The sequence below is a fragment of the Betta splendens genome, chromosome 24 (assembly GCF_900634795.4).
Source record: "Betta splendens chromosome 24, fBetSpl5.4, whole genome shotgun sequence".
Lineage (NCBI taxonomy): Eukaryota > Metazoa > Chordata > Actinopteri > Anabantiformes > Osphronemidae > Betta > Betta splendens.
This window is the reverse complement of record NC_040901.2, coordinates 11,434,697-11,451,495: the sequence shown is the minus strand read 5'-3', so window position 1 is coordinate 11,451,495 and position 16,799 is coordinate 11,434,697. Positions and strand designations below refer to the sequence as shown.

Genomic DNA, 16,799 nt, shown 5'->3' with positions numbered 1-16,799 from the left:
GCGGCAAACGAGCCGCAGCCGCGCGTGAAGGACGCCGGCTCCGAGCGTCCGCCTGCGGGGACTCACCTCTCTGCTGCGCCCCGCAGCTCCGCAGCAGGCACGCGGCCAGCAGCGCCAGCGCGAGTCGCTCCATCGTGTTCGGTTCGGCGTGGTACCGGCGCGCTGCGTCCTGACGCACGGCTCCGCGTCCGGCTGAGTGTCAGGGAAAAGTTCGGCACAAGTTGAGTGTGTTGGTGGGACTCTCCTCCTCCTCCTATTACCACCACCCACTCACTGGGGTTCACCGTGGACAGGGGCGAGAGCAAAATGTACTGGAGTGTACAAGTACGGGGAGTTTGTGTACTGGGAGTATTACTGCATTGATATCTCAATGTTTGTAAAATACTGTATGTGCTTCTGTAAATGTAAAGTTGGATCCGTGAAGGGGTTCAAACACATCACTGAGCTGCAGAACTGGAGCGGTTTGACAAATAAAAGTGTGTGCGTGTGTGTGCGTGCGCGTGTGTGCGTGTGTGCGCGTGTGTGTGTGTGTGCGCGTGTGTGTGTGCGTGTGTGTGTGTGAAACAGACATGAGGAAGAACAGGACTTGGAGCCGGGTTCAGAGGAGTCCAAAAGTCCCAGGCAGCTGTTCTATGGCTCCTCCTGCTGCCCCACAGAACTCACCACAGTCTGGGGCAAAACCTCAGAACCGCGGGCAAATCACAGCAAAGTCAGCGAAAGGGACACAAAACCCGATGAAACAACAAGAAAGAGGATTAAATATGATGAAAGCTGTTTGACCTGATGATGCAGCGGCATCTTAGAGCGATGCTGGCGTAATGTGAGATATGACGGACTTCAGCTCAGGTCATTATCGCTGTTTACTTCCTCTCTGAAAACACTGGCATATTATAATGTTCCGGCCCGTCGGGCCCGTCGGGCCCGTCCACGTGTGCGTGACGCCTGGAGACTCACTCACTGCGAGCAGATGCCGTCTGTGGATTCCGTGGATTCAGACGTGCGCGGGCCGAGGCAGAGGATGGGCTCCCCTCACTGGGCTCGGACCTCCGGGCAGCGCCGCGGCGCCGCCGGATCCGTGTGGGGTTGGACGGCGTCGAGGCTGCACCTGCACTGGATGGCGAGGTGAGTCGCATCGTCCCCTAATGGGCCGTCATATTCAAACCATGTAGTGTCAAATCAACAGGGGTTTTGACCAACAGGTGGATGAAGGAGGACGAAGAGATGCTGGTTCTGACCCACCAGGATCAGCTGAACAGAACCTACGAGGAGGACTGTGTCACCCACAAAGGCAGGAGCGGTGATGAGGGAAGCGGAGCATCGTCTGGAGACAGTCGGTCCCTGAGGACGGTTCCCGGACCGACCGGACCGTCAGCGCCAGCCCGTCAAGAGACCAGAACTACTTTAGTGGCCACTGGGCCCAGAACCATCACCACAACGTCAACTATCCCTCCTGCCGACTCCTTTAAACGTTATGAGAAAGAAAGCAAATCCCCCGAAATGCAGGGCGAGCAGCCCGACAGCTGCACTGAGGAGAACCAGAACCAGAACCAGAACCAGAGCCAGAACCAGAGGAAACCCCGTGGGCCACGGCGCGAGGATGAAGACGAGGAGCCCGGGGAGAGGACGTCCCGGCGCCGTGCGGCTGCTGCTGATGATGATGATGATGATGATGATGAAGATGACAGTTCAGCGCATCCGGTCCAGAGCCCCAGCATCAGCACCGCCTCCCGCTGCCACAGCATCACGGCGTGGGAGGCGGGCTGGAACGTCACCAACGCCATACAGGTACGGCGCCGACCGCCAAACGGGCCTGATGTGGACCAGAAGCACTGCTTGGTCATTTAGTCACTGTGTTGTCACCAGGGGAACTTTTATTTTCCTCCTCCTCGCTTTTGTTTCATTTCTGAGTATGACTCCAACCTTGAGCATCTCCTGTAGAAGCCGTTCGCTGACACTCAATAGAGGCCATTGTACATTTTGCCAACACGTTCACGCGTTTTGTGCGTTCCGTTTGTTTCTGTGTCGACCTGGAGTCTAAATGTCGGCTGTCGGCTGCATTCACAGCCTTTAATCCGCTCCCATTGTGTTTTAACATCGCAACACAAAGCGCCGCGCACCGCCTGTTTGTCGGCCTTCATGATCAAATAAAGCTGGAGTCAAACGGTTAAAGCAGAGAAAAGCTGCCAGTCGGCGTTTGCTAATAGCTCATTATACTGTAAACGCCGGGTCGCATTCAAGCGCTGCACTCATGTAAATGTGTTCTTTGACTGAACGACGGCGGCGTAAGTGAACAGCGATGCTGAGTCTGTAAACGATGACGTCAGCGCACACACACACGCACACACACACACACACACACCAGCATGCATGTTATACATTGGTAGATAAAAAAACATTATATATTTTTGGTTTATTAATGCGAGTCTATTTATGAAAGTGCCAAAATTTGCCTTCAGAGGTTCGGTGCCAGACGGAGTCTCTGATGGCAACTAACTTGGTTATATATAAATATATATCTCATAGTACTGATTTAAAAGTCCTATTTAAATCTATGAATTGTTTTTCCAGTGGCCTAATTTCCAGCTATATTTGAATTAATTACTATGAATGAATTTATTGAACTATTTGCAGTATCTGATGGCGTGGCTCCATCTTTTATTGTTTACCTGCACCATCTTAAAGTAGGAACGAGTCGGCGACTAACGAGGATTCACGTTTGTTTTGAAAACTCCACGCGCAGATAAACAAGCACATATTGACCATTAGAACCGTAATGTAGAATAAAAAAGCATCAGCGCGGTGACAACAGACGCAGGTTGATATCAGCTCAACAGATGTCGCCAGTGATGGAAGAACAGCGGCTAAAGAGGAAATATGTGTTTCATGTTGGTGATTTATTGATGCCTATAAAACTGACTGTCTTCCAGCTCATAAAGGTTTTATTAGACAGCAAATGTGGTGCCAGAAATGCAAGAAACAGCTCGAGCCTCGGAAGTCTCCAAAGCAATATGACTTTCATACTGTTTGATAATGAGGCTACTTCACTTCATTTGCATTCAACGGGAGCGGTTCGGTCATGAATGTTGTGTTTTTGACATTGAAAAAAGAATTCATTTCGCTGCCTGCGACCGAAGGACCGTTCGCTCACGCGCTGCGTTTCTACCTTGAGCGCGAGCCGGAGGGAAGCGATTCTGAATGAGTCCGCTGTCCAGCCAATCAGCTTCCTCCATTGGTGCCCAACAACAACGCGAGAACCGTGAGCAGCTTGTTTGAGATTTCCTCGGACAAATAAAGGATCTTTGAATCAACTTGCACTCCAACATTTATCACGTCTGGGGGAAAAATGACACGTCAAGTTATTTAAATGTCAAAGCCGGCGTCTGCAGCTAATCCCCTCATGGCGGGAGAGACATTTCCCTATCGCTGTGTGCACAGGGCATGCGCTCGCATATAAAACCGAGCATGACCCAAAGGGCAGCAGGGAAAATCCTGCACCTGGAGTCCGAGCAGGAACGGGGGGGCGATAATCTGTGTTTCTCCTGCAGACGCAGGCGTCCAGCAGCGAGTGTGTGCAGTGAAACGTACTGGATCCCCCCCCCCCCCCCCCCCCCACCCCCCACCCAACCAACCAACCCACCCAGGTCAAGGCCTCTCTTCCCTCGGCTCCCATCCGTCTCCAGCATCCTCCATCTCATCAGGACAGAGCTGCTGTTCCTTCCTCTTCGTTTCCTCTTTAACAGTTTTCACATTTGATTATCACAGACGCAGCTGATCCAATACAGTATCTGCATCAGTCACCTCATGTTGGATCTGCATTTTGCACTAATCTTGTTCGTCCCAGGGGATCTTCGTGTTGGGTTTGCCCTTCGCTCTGGTCCGTTCGGGCTACGTGGGCCTGGTCCTGCTGGTTGCTTCGGCCTGGGTCTGTAACCACACCGGGAGGATTCTGGTGGCCTGTCTGTACGAAGAGCAGCAGAGGTGACGCTCTGAGCTGGTGTTGGGTCTTTGGGTCTTTGAGTCCCGTTAATCGACTTGTGTCTTTCAGCGGAGGCTCCTCGTCCGCGGTCCGCGTCCGCCACAGCTACCAGGACGTGATGGAGGCCTGCTGCAAAGGCCCGTGGTCCGACTGGGCCGGCCCGGCGGGTTGGCTGGTTAATGCGGCTCAGGTAAGGCCGACCCGCTCAGCGAGGCCCGGCTCGGCGCCGGTGCGGATCGGGCCTCAGCACGCGCTGCTCGTCTTTCAGGTGGTGGAGCTGCTGATGACCTGCACCCTGTACCTGGTGGTCTCCACCAGCCTGCTGTCGGACATCCTGTCGGGCCTGGCGGTTCCCGGGTCGGCGTGCTCGCTGGTGTCGCTCGCGTTCCTGCTGCCCTGTCTGCTGCTGACTGACCTGAGAGCAGTCTCCACCCTCAGCCTCCTCTGCTCCCTGGCTCACATACTGATCAGGTGCTGATCCGCTCGCACCGATCAGGTGCTGATCCGGTTACACTGCCTGAGACTGAGTCTTAGATTTCTCTGGCTCCGCAGCCTCCTGGTCATGCTGTACTGCCTGAGCCGGGCCAGCAGCTGGTCCTGGTCCTGCCTCTCTCTGTCCGTGAAGCCCGAGGACTTCCTGGTGTCCGTGGGCGTCATCATCTTCTCCTACACCTCTCAGATCTTCCTCCCGCCTCTAGAGGGCAGCATGGAGGACCGGGGGCAGTTCAGCGCCATGCTGGCCTGGACCCACGGCGCTGCCTGCGTCATGAAAACCATGTTTGCGTTGCTGGTCAGTGTTTACGGTTCAGATGAGTGACATCACACATTCCAGCCTGAGTGAGACCGACTGACTGTTTATTGTACTGTCCTCCCGCATTAGGCCGTGTTGACCTGGGGGGCAGGGACCAGTGAGGTCATCACAGACAATCTGCCCTCTGACCTTCGACCTGTCGTCAACCTGTGTCTTCTGGCCAAAGCCCTTCTGTCCTACCCTCTGCCCTTCTACTCAGCAGCTGAAATACTCCAGGCGTGTGCATTTGGAGGTGATGGATTCTGATGCATGTGCTGTTTTCCTCTGAATAAACACAATGAACTCAGGCCTGACTCCGCTGCTCGTGCCTCCACCTCCAGGCGCCGCCGGCTCCCGGCGCCCCGGACCCGGCGGCCGGCCCGTGTCGTGCCCGGCGCTGCTGCTCCGCGGCGCCCTGCTGATGGCGTCGTACCTCCTGGCGCTGCTGGTGCCCAGGTTCTCGCTGCTGATGGGCCTGACGGGCAGCGTGACCGGGGCGGCCATGACGCTCATTCTGCCGTGCCTCTTCCACCTCCGGCTGCGGGGGGGGCGCCTCGCGCCGAGGGAGCAGCTGGTGGACGTGGGCATCCTGAGTCTGGGGGTCGTGTGCAGCGCGTCGGGGGTCATCTGCTCGGTGAGGAGGCTGCTGGAGGGGCTCTAGGCGCAGATGGAGAACGGGTGCAGGTTGTTCTCTGCTCAAACGCTATATAATACATTCTGTTAGATTTCATAGTTAATCGTTTCTCTTCATGAGGTGTGCTGGTTTGTTTGTTGTTTTCCTGGCACGGAGTATTGGATTTTCTTGTTCACTTGACGGTGGCACAGAAAACCCTGCCAGTAAACTAACATGAAATCAATAGCGCATTCAGCGCCGATGCGAGCGCGCGGTAAAAGGAGCGCGCGCGATGCGAACTGGGAGCAGGAGCCAGAGGTTCAGCAGCGACTGACCTTCGGCACAGTCACAGTCAACGGGACCAAAGCCTGTTTGTCTTAATAGATTCTGTGCATCACACTGTACAAACTGCACCGGTTACCATGGTGACGCGTTAACTACAGCGCCGACGATCAGAGAGCGACTGATTAACTACACAGCGTCATAACTAACTCCATGTTCTCTTTGTGTAAGCGAGTAGAAGTATTCAGCTTGAAGGAAGTCTCATTACTGCATGAAGTACGAGGAGCTGCAGCCGATCTCGTTTTGAAGAGCTGATTTAATGTGTGACATTCAAGTGTGACGTTTGCTGCAAAAATGATAGCATTTCCTCTTGTTGAGACAATAAACTATAACGAAATCATGAATTAGTTCCTTCTCTTTTTAAATGCAGAAGATTTCCTTGTGTCGCTACGTGTTTTGTTATTTGCCGTCGGTGTGAGATGAATGAAGGTGGGAGTGGATTTGGCCCAGCTCTCTCACCCACTCCCACAGTGGGTGAGAGCGAGAGAGAGAAAGAGGAAGGAATGGGAGTCAAATGGATTCATTTTTCACGCGGCTAAAAACATCTGAATGAAAATGTGAAAAGTGAGGGGAAAGAAAAATGAGCAGAGAAAAGATAAGATGCAGGACGGGCGAGAGAAGAGGGGCGAGTTAGGACGGAGTTAAAGGTCAGCGGAGGGAGAGAGTCGGGGGGAGGAGCTTCGCTGCTCAGTCCTTCAACAGCTGGATGCTGGTTACACGCGAGGCCACAGGAGTCTGTGTCTGTGCAGAATGCGCTGCATGTTTTGTACTTTTGTACTACAGGTCTCGACGCTCAGACTGGAGCCGCTCGCGTTACGGCCTCGTCGGAGGCGACGCCTCTGAGCCGAGCGGCGTGTCACCGGTTGAGGTGCGCTTCACGCGGCGACGGGAACAAACAGCGTCAGGCTGTCGGGCACCCGTCGCTCCCGCTCGCTGTCTGTCACACGCACACACACACACACACACACGCACACACACACACACACACACACACACACACACACACACACACACACACACACACGTATGCACAAAAACGTATGCACAAACGCACACACACACACACACACACACACACACACACACACGTATGCACAAACGCACACACACACACACACACACGCGCACACACACACACACACACACACACACACACACACACACACACACACACACACACACAACTCAAAATGGCCTCCAACGCGCTGACAGGTTCATAGATTCATGCGGCTGATGGCAGCTCAGCTCCAGCTCACGTCTCAGCAGACGAGTTGTGATGCGCTGAGGCTGAAAAGGCATCGAGGTTCAGGTTAAAAGCGGAAATGAGAGGATTGAGGGTGGGCAACATCTGCCTTGACCAGTTGGAGGACACTGATGGATTTCACAGGAACAAAGGTAGAAGAACAGCTCTCCACCAGAAGAACCTCTGAAAGGAGAAGAGTGTGTGTTTCTCCTGCAGTGAATCTAAAACATGAATATTCTCACAACTATTCGTTTGTTCCTTTCATTTTTAATCATTATATGGAAACAACATTGAACCAGAACAAGTGAAAAGAACAAATGGTCTCTGTTGTTGAGAGTTTGCTGACTTCTGGGTCTATTGATTTGCCATAAAGGAAACCTAATATCTTGTTATTGTTCATAGCTGCACCCAGATTATATTCAATACCTGCATCTGTGCTGGTCAGTGATGAATTATACCATTTACCTGCTGGGCTCCTTCTACTGGTTTACCAAATTAAAGAGATGGTTGAACATCATCAGGGGCAGAGACGTTCTCTAGAAGGAGTTTACACAGGTGGGGTGTGTTCAGAGCTCATTGGCTGCGGTTCAGCGAGCGTGGGGGTCGGGTCGGGTCGGGTCGGGGTTGGCTGGTGACGTGTCTTCTAAGGTCCAGTTGAAAGGTGGTTCCAGGTCGATCCCGTCTGAGCCGTTTATGCAGGAGAGGGAGGCACCCAGGGCTCTGGGAGGTTCAGATAAAAGCTGCTGTGACTTACAGATGTGTAGAAACAAGCTTTCACTTTGAAAAAATGGAAGTGTGCGTTTGAATTTTGCAGCATTTCTTTCTGGCGTGACTCAGTCTTTGAGCAAGTTGCTGAATCCTGATCAGCTCCAGGGTCCGGTCTGATTGAGCAACGTGGGCGTGGTCTGACCTTCCTACTCAGGTCAGAACCCTCAAAGCGGCGTCCTCATATTTTAGTCATATTGACAGAGCTTTTATCAGTTCTCACAGATGCTGAAGCGGCTCTGGGGCAACGTCTCCCACCTTTATCACCGCCAGCGGCTGGAGCTGAAGGGATGAGGAGGGACGGGACAGGAGACAGAGAGTCAAAGAGGTGAAGATGGAGACGGAGGTTGACGACGAGAAAGCGAGAGCGCAGTGGCGAAGTAAATGAAATTAGCTTCAGTGGATAAGGAGCTCTGAGCTGACTGCCAACTCTGCTAATCCTCACATCTGGCTGGAGAAGGCGTGTGTGTGTGTGTAGTGGTGTGTGTGTGTGTGTGTGTGTGTGTGTGTGTGTGTGTGTGTGTGTGTGTGTGTGTGTGTGTGTGTGTGTGTGTGTGTGTGTGTGTGCGTGCGTGCGTGCGCGCGTGCGTGCGTGCGTGCGTGCGTGCGTGCGTGCGTGCATGCGTGTGTCTGTGTGTGTGTGTCTGTGTGTGTGTGTGCGCCTCCCACACCACAGAGCTGCTTTCGGGGCGATAACATTGTTCGGCTGCAGCCACGCCGCCCCTCTGACACCTCTGCAGCTCCGCTGCCTCGCTCTCTTCGCATTGTTGAAAGCGGTGAATCTCCAAAGAGAGCGGCGCTTTGGTTTCGCCAGCGTCTGAGCATTAATCTGCTAGAATATTCAAACTTCCTGCACTAATTGCGACTCACTGTAGTTTTTTACAACAGGCAGGTTGTTTCCTGCAGGAGGAATATTTGCTCTGACCGGAGGAGCGCTCAGCGCTGACAGCCTCAGATGGTGCAAGTCTGTGTAACATAACGTCACCTGCAGAAGCTTGAAATCTGGAGCAAATGCGCGGAGGTCAGGAGGAGGCTAAGGGGATTATCAGCGCCGTGCAGGTTCTCCTGCTGGACACAGGCGGCGCCGGAGGATCCAGTCGAACCGCCTCTGACACAGCACACGGTGTGCTTTTAAAGACTGTGCTTGGATGCTCAGGACCTCACGCTTTGTGGATGTGAGGCTTCTTCTTCTTCCTGCTTCCGTCCACTCACATGCCGCCATCACTGACTCCGCCAGACCGGTCCAGGCAGATGGACGCCCTCGGCCCGGTTCTGGTTCTGTGAGCTGAGCCCAGTTATGTAGCCTCTAATGTCATTCTGAAATGTGGCACTTTATTTTTCTATTAGCATTAGATTTACTCCTATCTGCTGGTAAGCGTGGAAAACCCTGCAGTTCAGAGGGAATATCTTAATATGTTAATTCACAGAGATGTAGTGGAGCGCGCTGGCGGCGCCGCCGAGCAGCTGACGCCCAGCGGAGCGGCGTGGGCCATAAATATTAAGGAGCTGTGGGCACTCGTACAAGTCTATCTGTGCCGAGGCGCTCGTTCATCACGGCCGGACTCCGCTCTACCTGAGCTCCGCCGGCGCCAGAGGCTGCAGCCGCGGCCAAAGTCCCTCAAATTGATCTTTTCATCCCAGATTCATCCTCCGCTAGTCGCGCACTTCCAGCTCCTCACACCTGATTCCTCACTAAAGTGGGCCGGCTTTCCTGACTCTCATCTCGCTCACATATCGCCCGTTCGTGGCTCAGCTGTCGCTGCGGATCTGCACCGGCCTCTGTGACCTGCGAGGTTAAGCCGACGCGGCTGCATCACTGGCAGCAACAACATAATGGCAGCATTATGATAATTAAACCTCCCGATAAGTGAGGCTCATATTTAATCCCCTTGAGCTGCAGGTTAGCGGATGTGGAGGAAGCAGCACGGAGACGTCTCCTCAGCTCCGTCCTCGTCAGGTCTCTGCTGTTTCTAATGAGAGGCCGCTCGCGTTGCCTCTGTGACTGTCTGCACGCCCGTCTGCAGAGCCGGCGCCGGTCCAGTCCGGTTCTTCCACCTCCACGCGGCGGCAGCTGCGCGTGTGGACAGACAGATGCTGATTAAAAGGAATATCGGTGGACAAATCCACGTGTGACACAGAAAGGCACACATGCTGCCGCCACATGTGCCCGCATGAGCTGCGGTTCTGCGCTCGGTCATTAGTGAGATTGGTTCCCAGCAGCTGTCGGGCCGGCCCGGTTCCGCAGCAGGACGGGGGGTGATCCGCGCCGGTGTGTGAGCATGCGAGCAGATTTGTTGACTGCTGCATTAGCGCCGCTTTCCTGCGGACGCTTTCCTCGATCGCTGCCACGTTCTGCTTTGATCGAGCGGCTCCGGCTGCTGGATCCGAAAGGCTGAGGATGAACTGAATATGAAACGGCTGCAAACGGGCCGGCTCCGACACACAGCGCGCTGATGAACGCCTTCCAGGGTTCAGGGGTCTCACCGGGACCCTGGGTTTAATCAATGCACGCGGGGCCGTGTAACTTTTCAATTAAAACTTGATTTAGCAAAAATGAAAAGCCACAATGGGAATATAAATCCTACACGCCAGCGCTTGAGTGGAAGGTGTGAGCTCATAGTGTAGTTGGGGCTGGAGATAAGGCTAATGTGGCCGTTCTTGGGGGGAAGCGAGAGCGGCGGTAATTTCCTGAAGAAATAGCAGCTTCCACCGGCTGCAGCAGTTAGTGAGATAGATGGTCCACGAGAGCGCGGGGAAAAGTCCAACTCAGCATTTTTCACTTTATCTATTGGAGGCTAATATTGCATGATCAAGTGTGGGTCACACGTCTTCCTCCTCCTCTTTCTGCGTGTCCATTATGCTGAGTGATGAGTGCAGAGTTTCCAGTCCATCCAATTTCTACTGTCCTCTTAATGTGACACACTCGGGCTTGAAGTGAAAAAACACAAGGTTTGAAGTGGAGACGATTAACAGTTGTTTCCTTAAAGGCCTGATGTCATCAGCTGTTTTCGTTCGCCGCCTCTGGAAGACGTGATGCTTCGATGGTGTTTTCCAATTTTGATGCGAACATCATTGAGTGAAGGGAGCTGACGTAACCAAGTTCATCCTTGGAGAAACTTGGGGAAGAGGCATCAGCTGATCATCAGCTGATCATCAGCTGACAAAAGCTGATCCGCCACGAAGCGCAATGCAACAATTGGTCGTAACCCGCTTTTCCGTGTGTGAATGTGTCGTTCCCCACGCTTGCAGGCAGATGCCCCTCGCGTCACCTGTGCCTGTTCCCCCAGTGTGCGTAAACGGATTAGAGACAATCAGCTCCATGATGAAAAGACAATAGCGTCCCCTCCGGATCAACCCCCCCCCCCCCCCCCCCCGCCCTCCCCCCGCTCCGCCTCACTGTCGGTCCTCTGCTGGTAAATTGTTCTTCCGAGCCGCCGCAGTTCGTTTCTCCTCATATCTGTGAGCGTGTGATGGACAGAGGAGCCGTCCACAGGTTATTAATCAGCCGTTAGAGCTCTGCGATGTGTTGAGGATTAATTTACTGATTCTCCTCTTGCCCATCTGTTGTCCACACACACACACACACACACACACACACACACACACACACACACACACACAGCCTTATCTCCTGGTAATAGTCTTGTCTGATTCCACGGTGCGCTTCGCTGATACCCGATCGCACCGCTCCAGCTGGACTCGGACCCCCCGCGGCTGCGTGACAGAATCATCCTGGACCCGTCCTCGGACGATAAGCAGCGCGTCGCCTGCAGACCCACGCAGCCTCTCGGTGGCATCGCTGTGCCTCTGCTGGAACACTCCACTGGGTCTCCACGCAGAGCCAGGATAAGGATGTGCTGATTATCAATGCTCACAGCTGCTGTGATGCTTTGCTGGGATCTGGAGGCTGAGCTGACCAGTAGAACATGTAAAAACCTCCCTGGCTGCTTGTTCCTCTGCGTTTAGGTTCATGAGGCAGCGCACTGGTTTAGCAGCTCTGGGCTGAAGCTGGAGGGAGCACAGCTCCTGCACCACAGATGCTTATCAGCAGTCAGGTGATTCATAAAGACCAGTGGCATTGACAGTCCTTCAAGCCTGTTGCTGAGCTGCTGCTTTATTCATTCTGGCTAAGAATGATCCAGAATGTTGTGTTTCTGATGAGGCGACAGCAGCGTACGAGGACAGAGAGAGAGAGAGAGGGGTGGTTAGTGGAGTCAATATCAGTAATAATGAGTTGGTCGAGCATGTGGACATGAGGGTTCACTCGGGTGAAATCCAATCACAAAACACAACAATCGTGCAGCCGAGGTCCGTGAAGGTGAAACGTTTGCCCAGCAACAAAAACATGACACCACCAGTCAAAATAAACCAGCTTCTACAACAACATATAAACTAAACACGGAACCCAGATCTAGACCTAGAAGATCTAGATGATATCTTAGAGTCTTACTGCAGGACTCACACACATCAAGAGCAAACTGCCACCAGCCCCCGCTGCCTTTTCTTGCCTCACAGCAGGCTCCCACGCTGCCATGTGAGTGGTCAAGGCCCGAAAAGGCTCGACATGAGAGGAGGAGGCAGGAGGATCCAGGAGGAGCCATAAGGAGTCAGGAGGGGAGCCAAGGGGAGTCAGGGAGAGTCAGGGGGAGTCAGGGGGAGTCAGGAGGATCCAGGAGGAGCCAAAAGAAGTCAGGAGGAGGCAGGAGGGGCCATAAGGAGTTAGAGGGGAGCCAAGGGGAGTCAGGGGGAGTCAGGAGGAGCCAGGAGGAGCCATAAGGAGTCAGGAGGGGAGCCAAGGGGAGTCAGGGGGAGTCAGGAGGATCCAGGAGGAGCCAAAAGAAGTCAGGAGGAGGCAGGAGGGGCCATAAGGAGTTAGAGGGGAGCCAAGGGGAGTCAGGGGGAGTCAGGAGGAGCCAGGAGGAGCCATAAGGAGTCAGGAGGGGAGCCAAGGGGAGTCAGGGGGAGTCAGGAGGAGCCAGGAGGAGATTAAAAGAGTCAGGAGGAGACTGAAGAAGGCAGGGGGGGTCAGGAAGGAGGAGCCTGAAGGAGCCATGAGGAGTCAGGAGGATCCAGGAGGAGCCATAAGGAGTCAGGAGGGGAGCCAAGGGGAGTCAGGGAGAGTCAGGGGGAGTCAGGGGGAGTCAGGAGGATCCAGGAGGAGCCAAAAGAAGTCAGGAGGAGGCAGGAGGGGCCATAAGGAGTTAGAGGGGAGCCAAGGGGAGTCAGGGGGAGTCAGTAGGAGCCAGGAGGAGCCATAAGGAGTCAGGAGGGGAGCCAAGGGGAGTCAGGGGGAGTCAGGAGGAGATTAAAAGAGTCAGGAGGAGACTGAAGAAGGCAGGGGGGGTCAGGAAGGAGGAGCCTGAAGGAGCCATGAGGAGTCAGGAGGATCCAGGAGCAGTCAGGAGGAGTCCTGCTCTGCCAAACGGCTGCTCGCTGCAGCTCTGACATCCAGACAAAGCCTGGTGTCCTATTCATGTGCTCCTACGTGCAAATGTCTCATTTTTACCCAAATAATCCCTCCACAGTTAAGTGCTGTTAAGTGTCGTGCTCAAGGGCACGTCAGCACCGTGTTTCCAGCAGCCGGCGATCCCACATTCGCCCTCCTCGCGTCGCATTATCTCAACAAAAGCGTGTGAGACAGAAGCTCTTTGTAACGACGGATCCTCCAGAGTAATGAAACTGGTCCGGAACAAAGGGACCGGTTCTAATATCAAACCGTGTCCTATCAGCGCAAGAACTGACCTCCTCCGGGGGAGAAAGGGGGACGCGGCCCGATCCCGAGGCGGAGACGAGCTGCAGGCGTGGGCGACGGGGGAGGAAGGTGGGCCGGGTGAGGGGGGGGGGGCGTCAGGGCGAGAGCGGGGGGAGGCTGGAAGTGCAGAGATGTTTCAACAAAAGGTCTCATGTTGAGAAACACTCGTTCTCCCTCACTTTCTCCCTCTCCCCCTCATTATCCCTCCACAGGACGAGCGAGGGGAAGGAGAAATGACATTTTCATTTGTTCCTTTAAGGGCTCCTTATTATCACCTTTCAAGAGAAAGCCTTTCTTTCTCATCTCACTCTCTCTTTCTTCCTCCTGCGCCTTCACAATGGAAGTTTTCATTGCATGTGTGTGTGTGTGTGTGTCTCTCTCTCTCTCTCTGTTCTGCCGTATAATTGCACGGCTGATTAATTATAAGGGAATCAGTGAGAGTGAAAAGAGGAGCTGGCATTTCACCCTCAGGACAAACGAATCCCGCACCTTTAAAACCGCCACCAACAGCTCCTTTGTGTCACCTCTGCGTTGGAACACGCGTCCACGGGAGCGGGCGAGCGAGGGCTCCACGTCCTCGGTCCGTCCGGAAACAGACACGCAGCGCGACCGTGGCTTAAAAGCATGAAGCTCTGCATTGAGGGCGTAAATCAGCGGATTCATCGTGACTCATGAACGCGACCTGTTGGAGGAGCTGCTACACTTTGATCGCGCCGTTATTCTTCGCCCTAAAAGATCTTCTGAAACATTAATTACAAGACTCTGTGACAGGAGCTGCTCGGTGATTCTGCGTTCACTCTGCAATTACAGAGAGGCGACACAAAACGCACAAAGCACCTGAGCGCCTCCGCTAATGCGTGAACGCTGTATTTGGAAACCGCGAAGAACCTTGAAGCACATATTTACTTCTCTCACTTCTAACGTGTGAAGCGGCCGGTTTGGTTCGGGTTCAAGTTGACCGCAGACATTAGATCTGAGTATCTGCCACAGCCGCGTCTCATGCATATTCACAGCCGGGCCGCGGCCAGTTGGCAGCAGGTGGAGCTGCTTCACCCTCCAAGCGAGGCATCGGAACCAGAACTTAATGATGGCAGCTCTGCACGGTGCCGTCCAGGAGCGAGGTGGTTCTGGAGCGGCCCGGCCGGCTTTGGACCGGCTTTGGGTCGCTGGTGCCGGTGTGAGCGGGTCTGGAGGCACGCGCAGCCACACGTGCTCAGGCTGCGGCGTCAGGCATTAGAGTCAAAGCAGATGTTTGACTCGGGATCTGCTGGAACGCCTCATCTCCGGGCTCCCGTTCTCCAGGTGGATCGATTCCAGGGACTGACGGCGTCTTTCACTGCGGATTGATGACGTCGGTGGGTTCTGTTGCTCTGTTCCAGCTTGTTATTGTGCCTGAAAAGCAGCAGCAGCGTGTGTGAGCATCTGATGACTCAGCTCTGGGTCAGAACCAGGAAGTTGGACGATCCTTTTCCCTGTCTCCCTTCACTTGATCCTCTCTATCATACACCTTGAAGCTTAGGTGTGTGTGTGTGTGTGTGTGTGTGTGTGTGTGTGTGTGTGTGTGTGTGTGTGTGTGTGTGTGTGTGTGTGTGTCTTCTTGCATTATTAAGCACCGTGTGTGAGAGTGGAAGTGCGCACCCTCATTCCTGATGTGATTAGATCAGACACCAATAAGAGCAAATCTCATTAACATCAAACTGCTTTAGTACTAATCATGTTACCGAGCAACCATCCAGCCAATGGCAGCTACTAATGCCATTAAGCCGAGCCATGATTGGATTGGGTTCTTATTTCAACTTCCTGAGGGCGGCCAGCGTTTTAATCAATAAACACAAGCGCGGTGATGTCACAGTCCGTTAGGACGGCGAGGTGGTGATGTCACAGCTCGTTACGGCTGTGAAGACGGCGGAAGGCGCGAGATGAGCCGGATCGGCCGTTTAACTGGAATCTCCACCTACACTTTGAAGCAGATGTGCTGAGGCGGCATGTGAGAGCTGCGAACAGAGAAACACCAACGCAGCACATCCTTCATGATAATTACACGGTGCCGGAAAGAGAAGGGAACTGGACGCATGGAAGGAGAAAGGGAGCGAAGGAAGGATGCACAGAAGGAAATATAAAAGGAAACAGAAGTGAGCACTTACAGTAGGAATAAAACAGAATTAATGCATTTATTCATTTATTAATTCATTAGTTCTTCTTAGCAGATTAGCTAGTAGAGACTACACATAATCCTCTTCACTGGGTCGGTGAATGACACCTGAACACGGTGTCATACACGACGGAGCACAAAATGGCCGCCTTATCGGACCCACTCACCGGACCTGTGACATTAAGTTAAAACAAAGCATTCTGGACAGTTTAATCCATTTAACCTGGCTAATCCTGTTGCGGTCGCTCCATTCAGCGCTTGATTCTCTCCACTCGTCTCAATTTAAAGGCGCAACCCTGCTCCCGTCTTCCTCTCGCCTCCGTCTGTCGCTTTCTACCCCGTCTCCTCCGTCCTAGATCGATGGCGGGGGGCGAGAAGCTAATGACCCATCTCAGCAACCAATTCACTCAGCTCTGCCACATTCAGCGCCTGCCTAACCCTGTAAGTAGGAGAGGAGACGAGAGGAGACGAGAGGAGACGAGAGTAAGGAGAGGGACAAGGAGAAGAACAAGGAGAGAACAAGTAGACAACAAGGAGAGGAACAAGGAGAGAAACAAGGAGAGAACAAGGAGACAACAAGGAGAGGAACAAGGAGAGGAACAAGTAGAGGAACAAGGAGAGGGACAAGGAGAGGGACAAGGAAAGGAACAAGGAGAAGAACAAGGAGACAACAAGGAGACAACAAGGAGAGGAACAAGGAGAGGAATAAGGAGAGGGACAAGGAAAGGAACAAGGAGAAGAACAAGGAGACCACAAGGAGACAACAAGGAGACAACAAGGAGAGGAACAAGGAGACAACAAGGTGAGGAACGCAGAAAAGAACAAGGAGAGGAACAAGGAGACAACAAGGAGAGGAACAAGGGGAGGAACAAGGAGAGAAACAAGGAAAGGAACAAGGAGAGGAACAAGGAGAGGAAAAAGAGGAACAAGTAAAGGAACAAGGAGGCAACAAGGAGAGGAACAAGGAGAGGAAAAAGAGGAACAAGGAGAGGAACAAGTAAAGGAACAAGGAGAGGCAAAAACAACAAGGAAAGGCAACAAGGAAAGGAACAAGGAGAGGAACAAGGAGAGGAAGGAGAGGAACAAGGAAAGGAACAAGGAAAGGAACAAGGAGAGGAAGAAGGAGATCATAAAGGAAGCATCGTATCTGTGGCAGCATCTGACAA

General features: G+C 53.4%; 2 protein-coding genes across 6 annotated transcripts in view; one reads left to right on the top strand and one right to left on the bottom strand.

The window, feature by feature from the left end:
• The window catches only part of lama2 (laminin, alpha 2), a 98,594-nt gene extending 98,376 nt beyond the window's left edge, over positions 1 to 218 (bottom strand). For all 5 annotated transcript variants that reach the window (XM_029140389.3, XM_055506142.1, XM_055506141.1 and 2 more), the window contains exon 1: positions 67 to 218. In XM_029140389.3, coding sequence (XP_028996222.1) covers positions 67 to 133 — 67 coding nt within the window. In that variant the 5' untranslated portion in view covers positions 134 to 218. The remainder of the gene's footprint in view (positions 1 to 66) is intronic.
• A 358-nt stretch (positions 219 to 576) lies between these two features.
• LOC114850198 (vesicular inhibitory amino acid transporter-like) lies at positions 577 to 6,061 on the top strand. The gene is made up of 8 exons (XM_029142238.3): positions 577 to 1,122; positions 1,200 to 1,785; positions 3,842 to 3,978; positions 4,046 to 4,166; positions 4,245 to 4,447; positions 4,529 to 4,766; positions 4,857 to 5,019; positions 5,108 to 6,061. The coding sequence occupies exons 1-8, from the start codon at positions 968 to 970 to the stop codon at positions 5,425 to 5,427; spliced, it is 1,923 nt and encodes a 640-aa protein (XP_028998071.1). The 5' UTR covers positions 577 to 967; the 3' UTR covers positions 5,428 to 6,061.
• The last annotated feature ends 10,738 nt before the right edge of the window (positions 6,062 to 16,799 follow it).

Excerpts from the sequence above, each read along its gene's own strand:
- LOC114850198 (XM_029142238.3), top strand. The coding sequence starts at position 968 with ATGCCGTCTGTGGATTCCGTGGATTCAGACGTGCGCGGGCCGAGGCAG. Across the intron at positions 1,786-3,841 it reads ACGTCACCAACGCCATACAG|GGGATCTTCGTGTTGGGTTT; the intron begins GTACGGCGCCGA and ends TGTTCGTCCCAG. Across the intron at positions 5,020-5,107 it reads CCAGGCGTGTGCATTTGGAG|GCGCCGCCGGCTCCCGGCGC; the intron begins GTGATGGATTCT and ends CTCCACCTCCAG.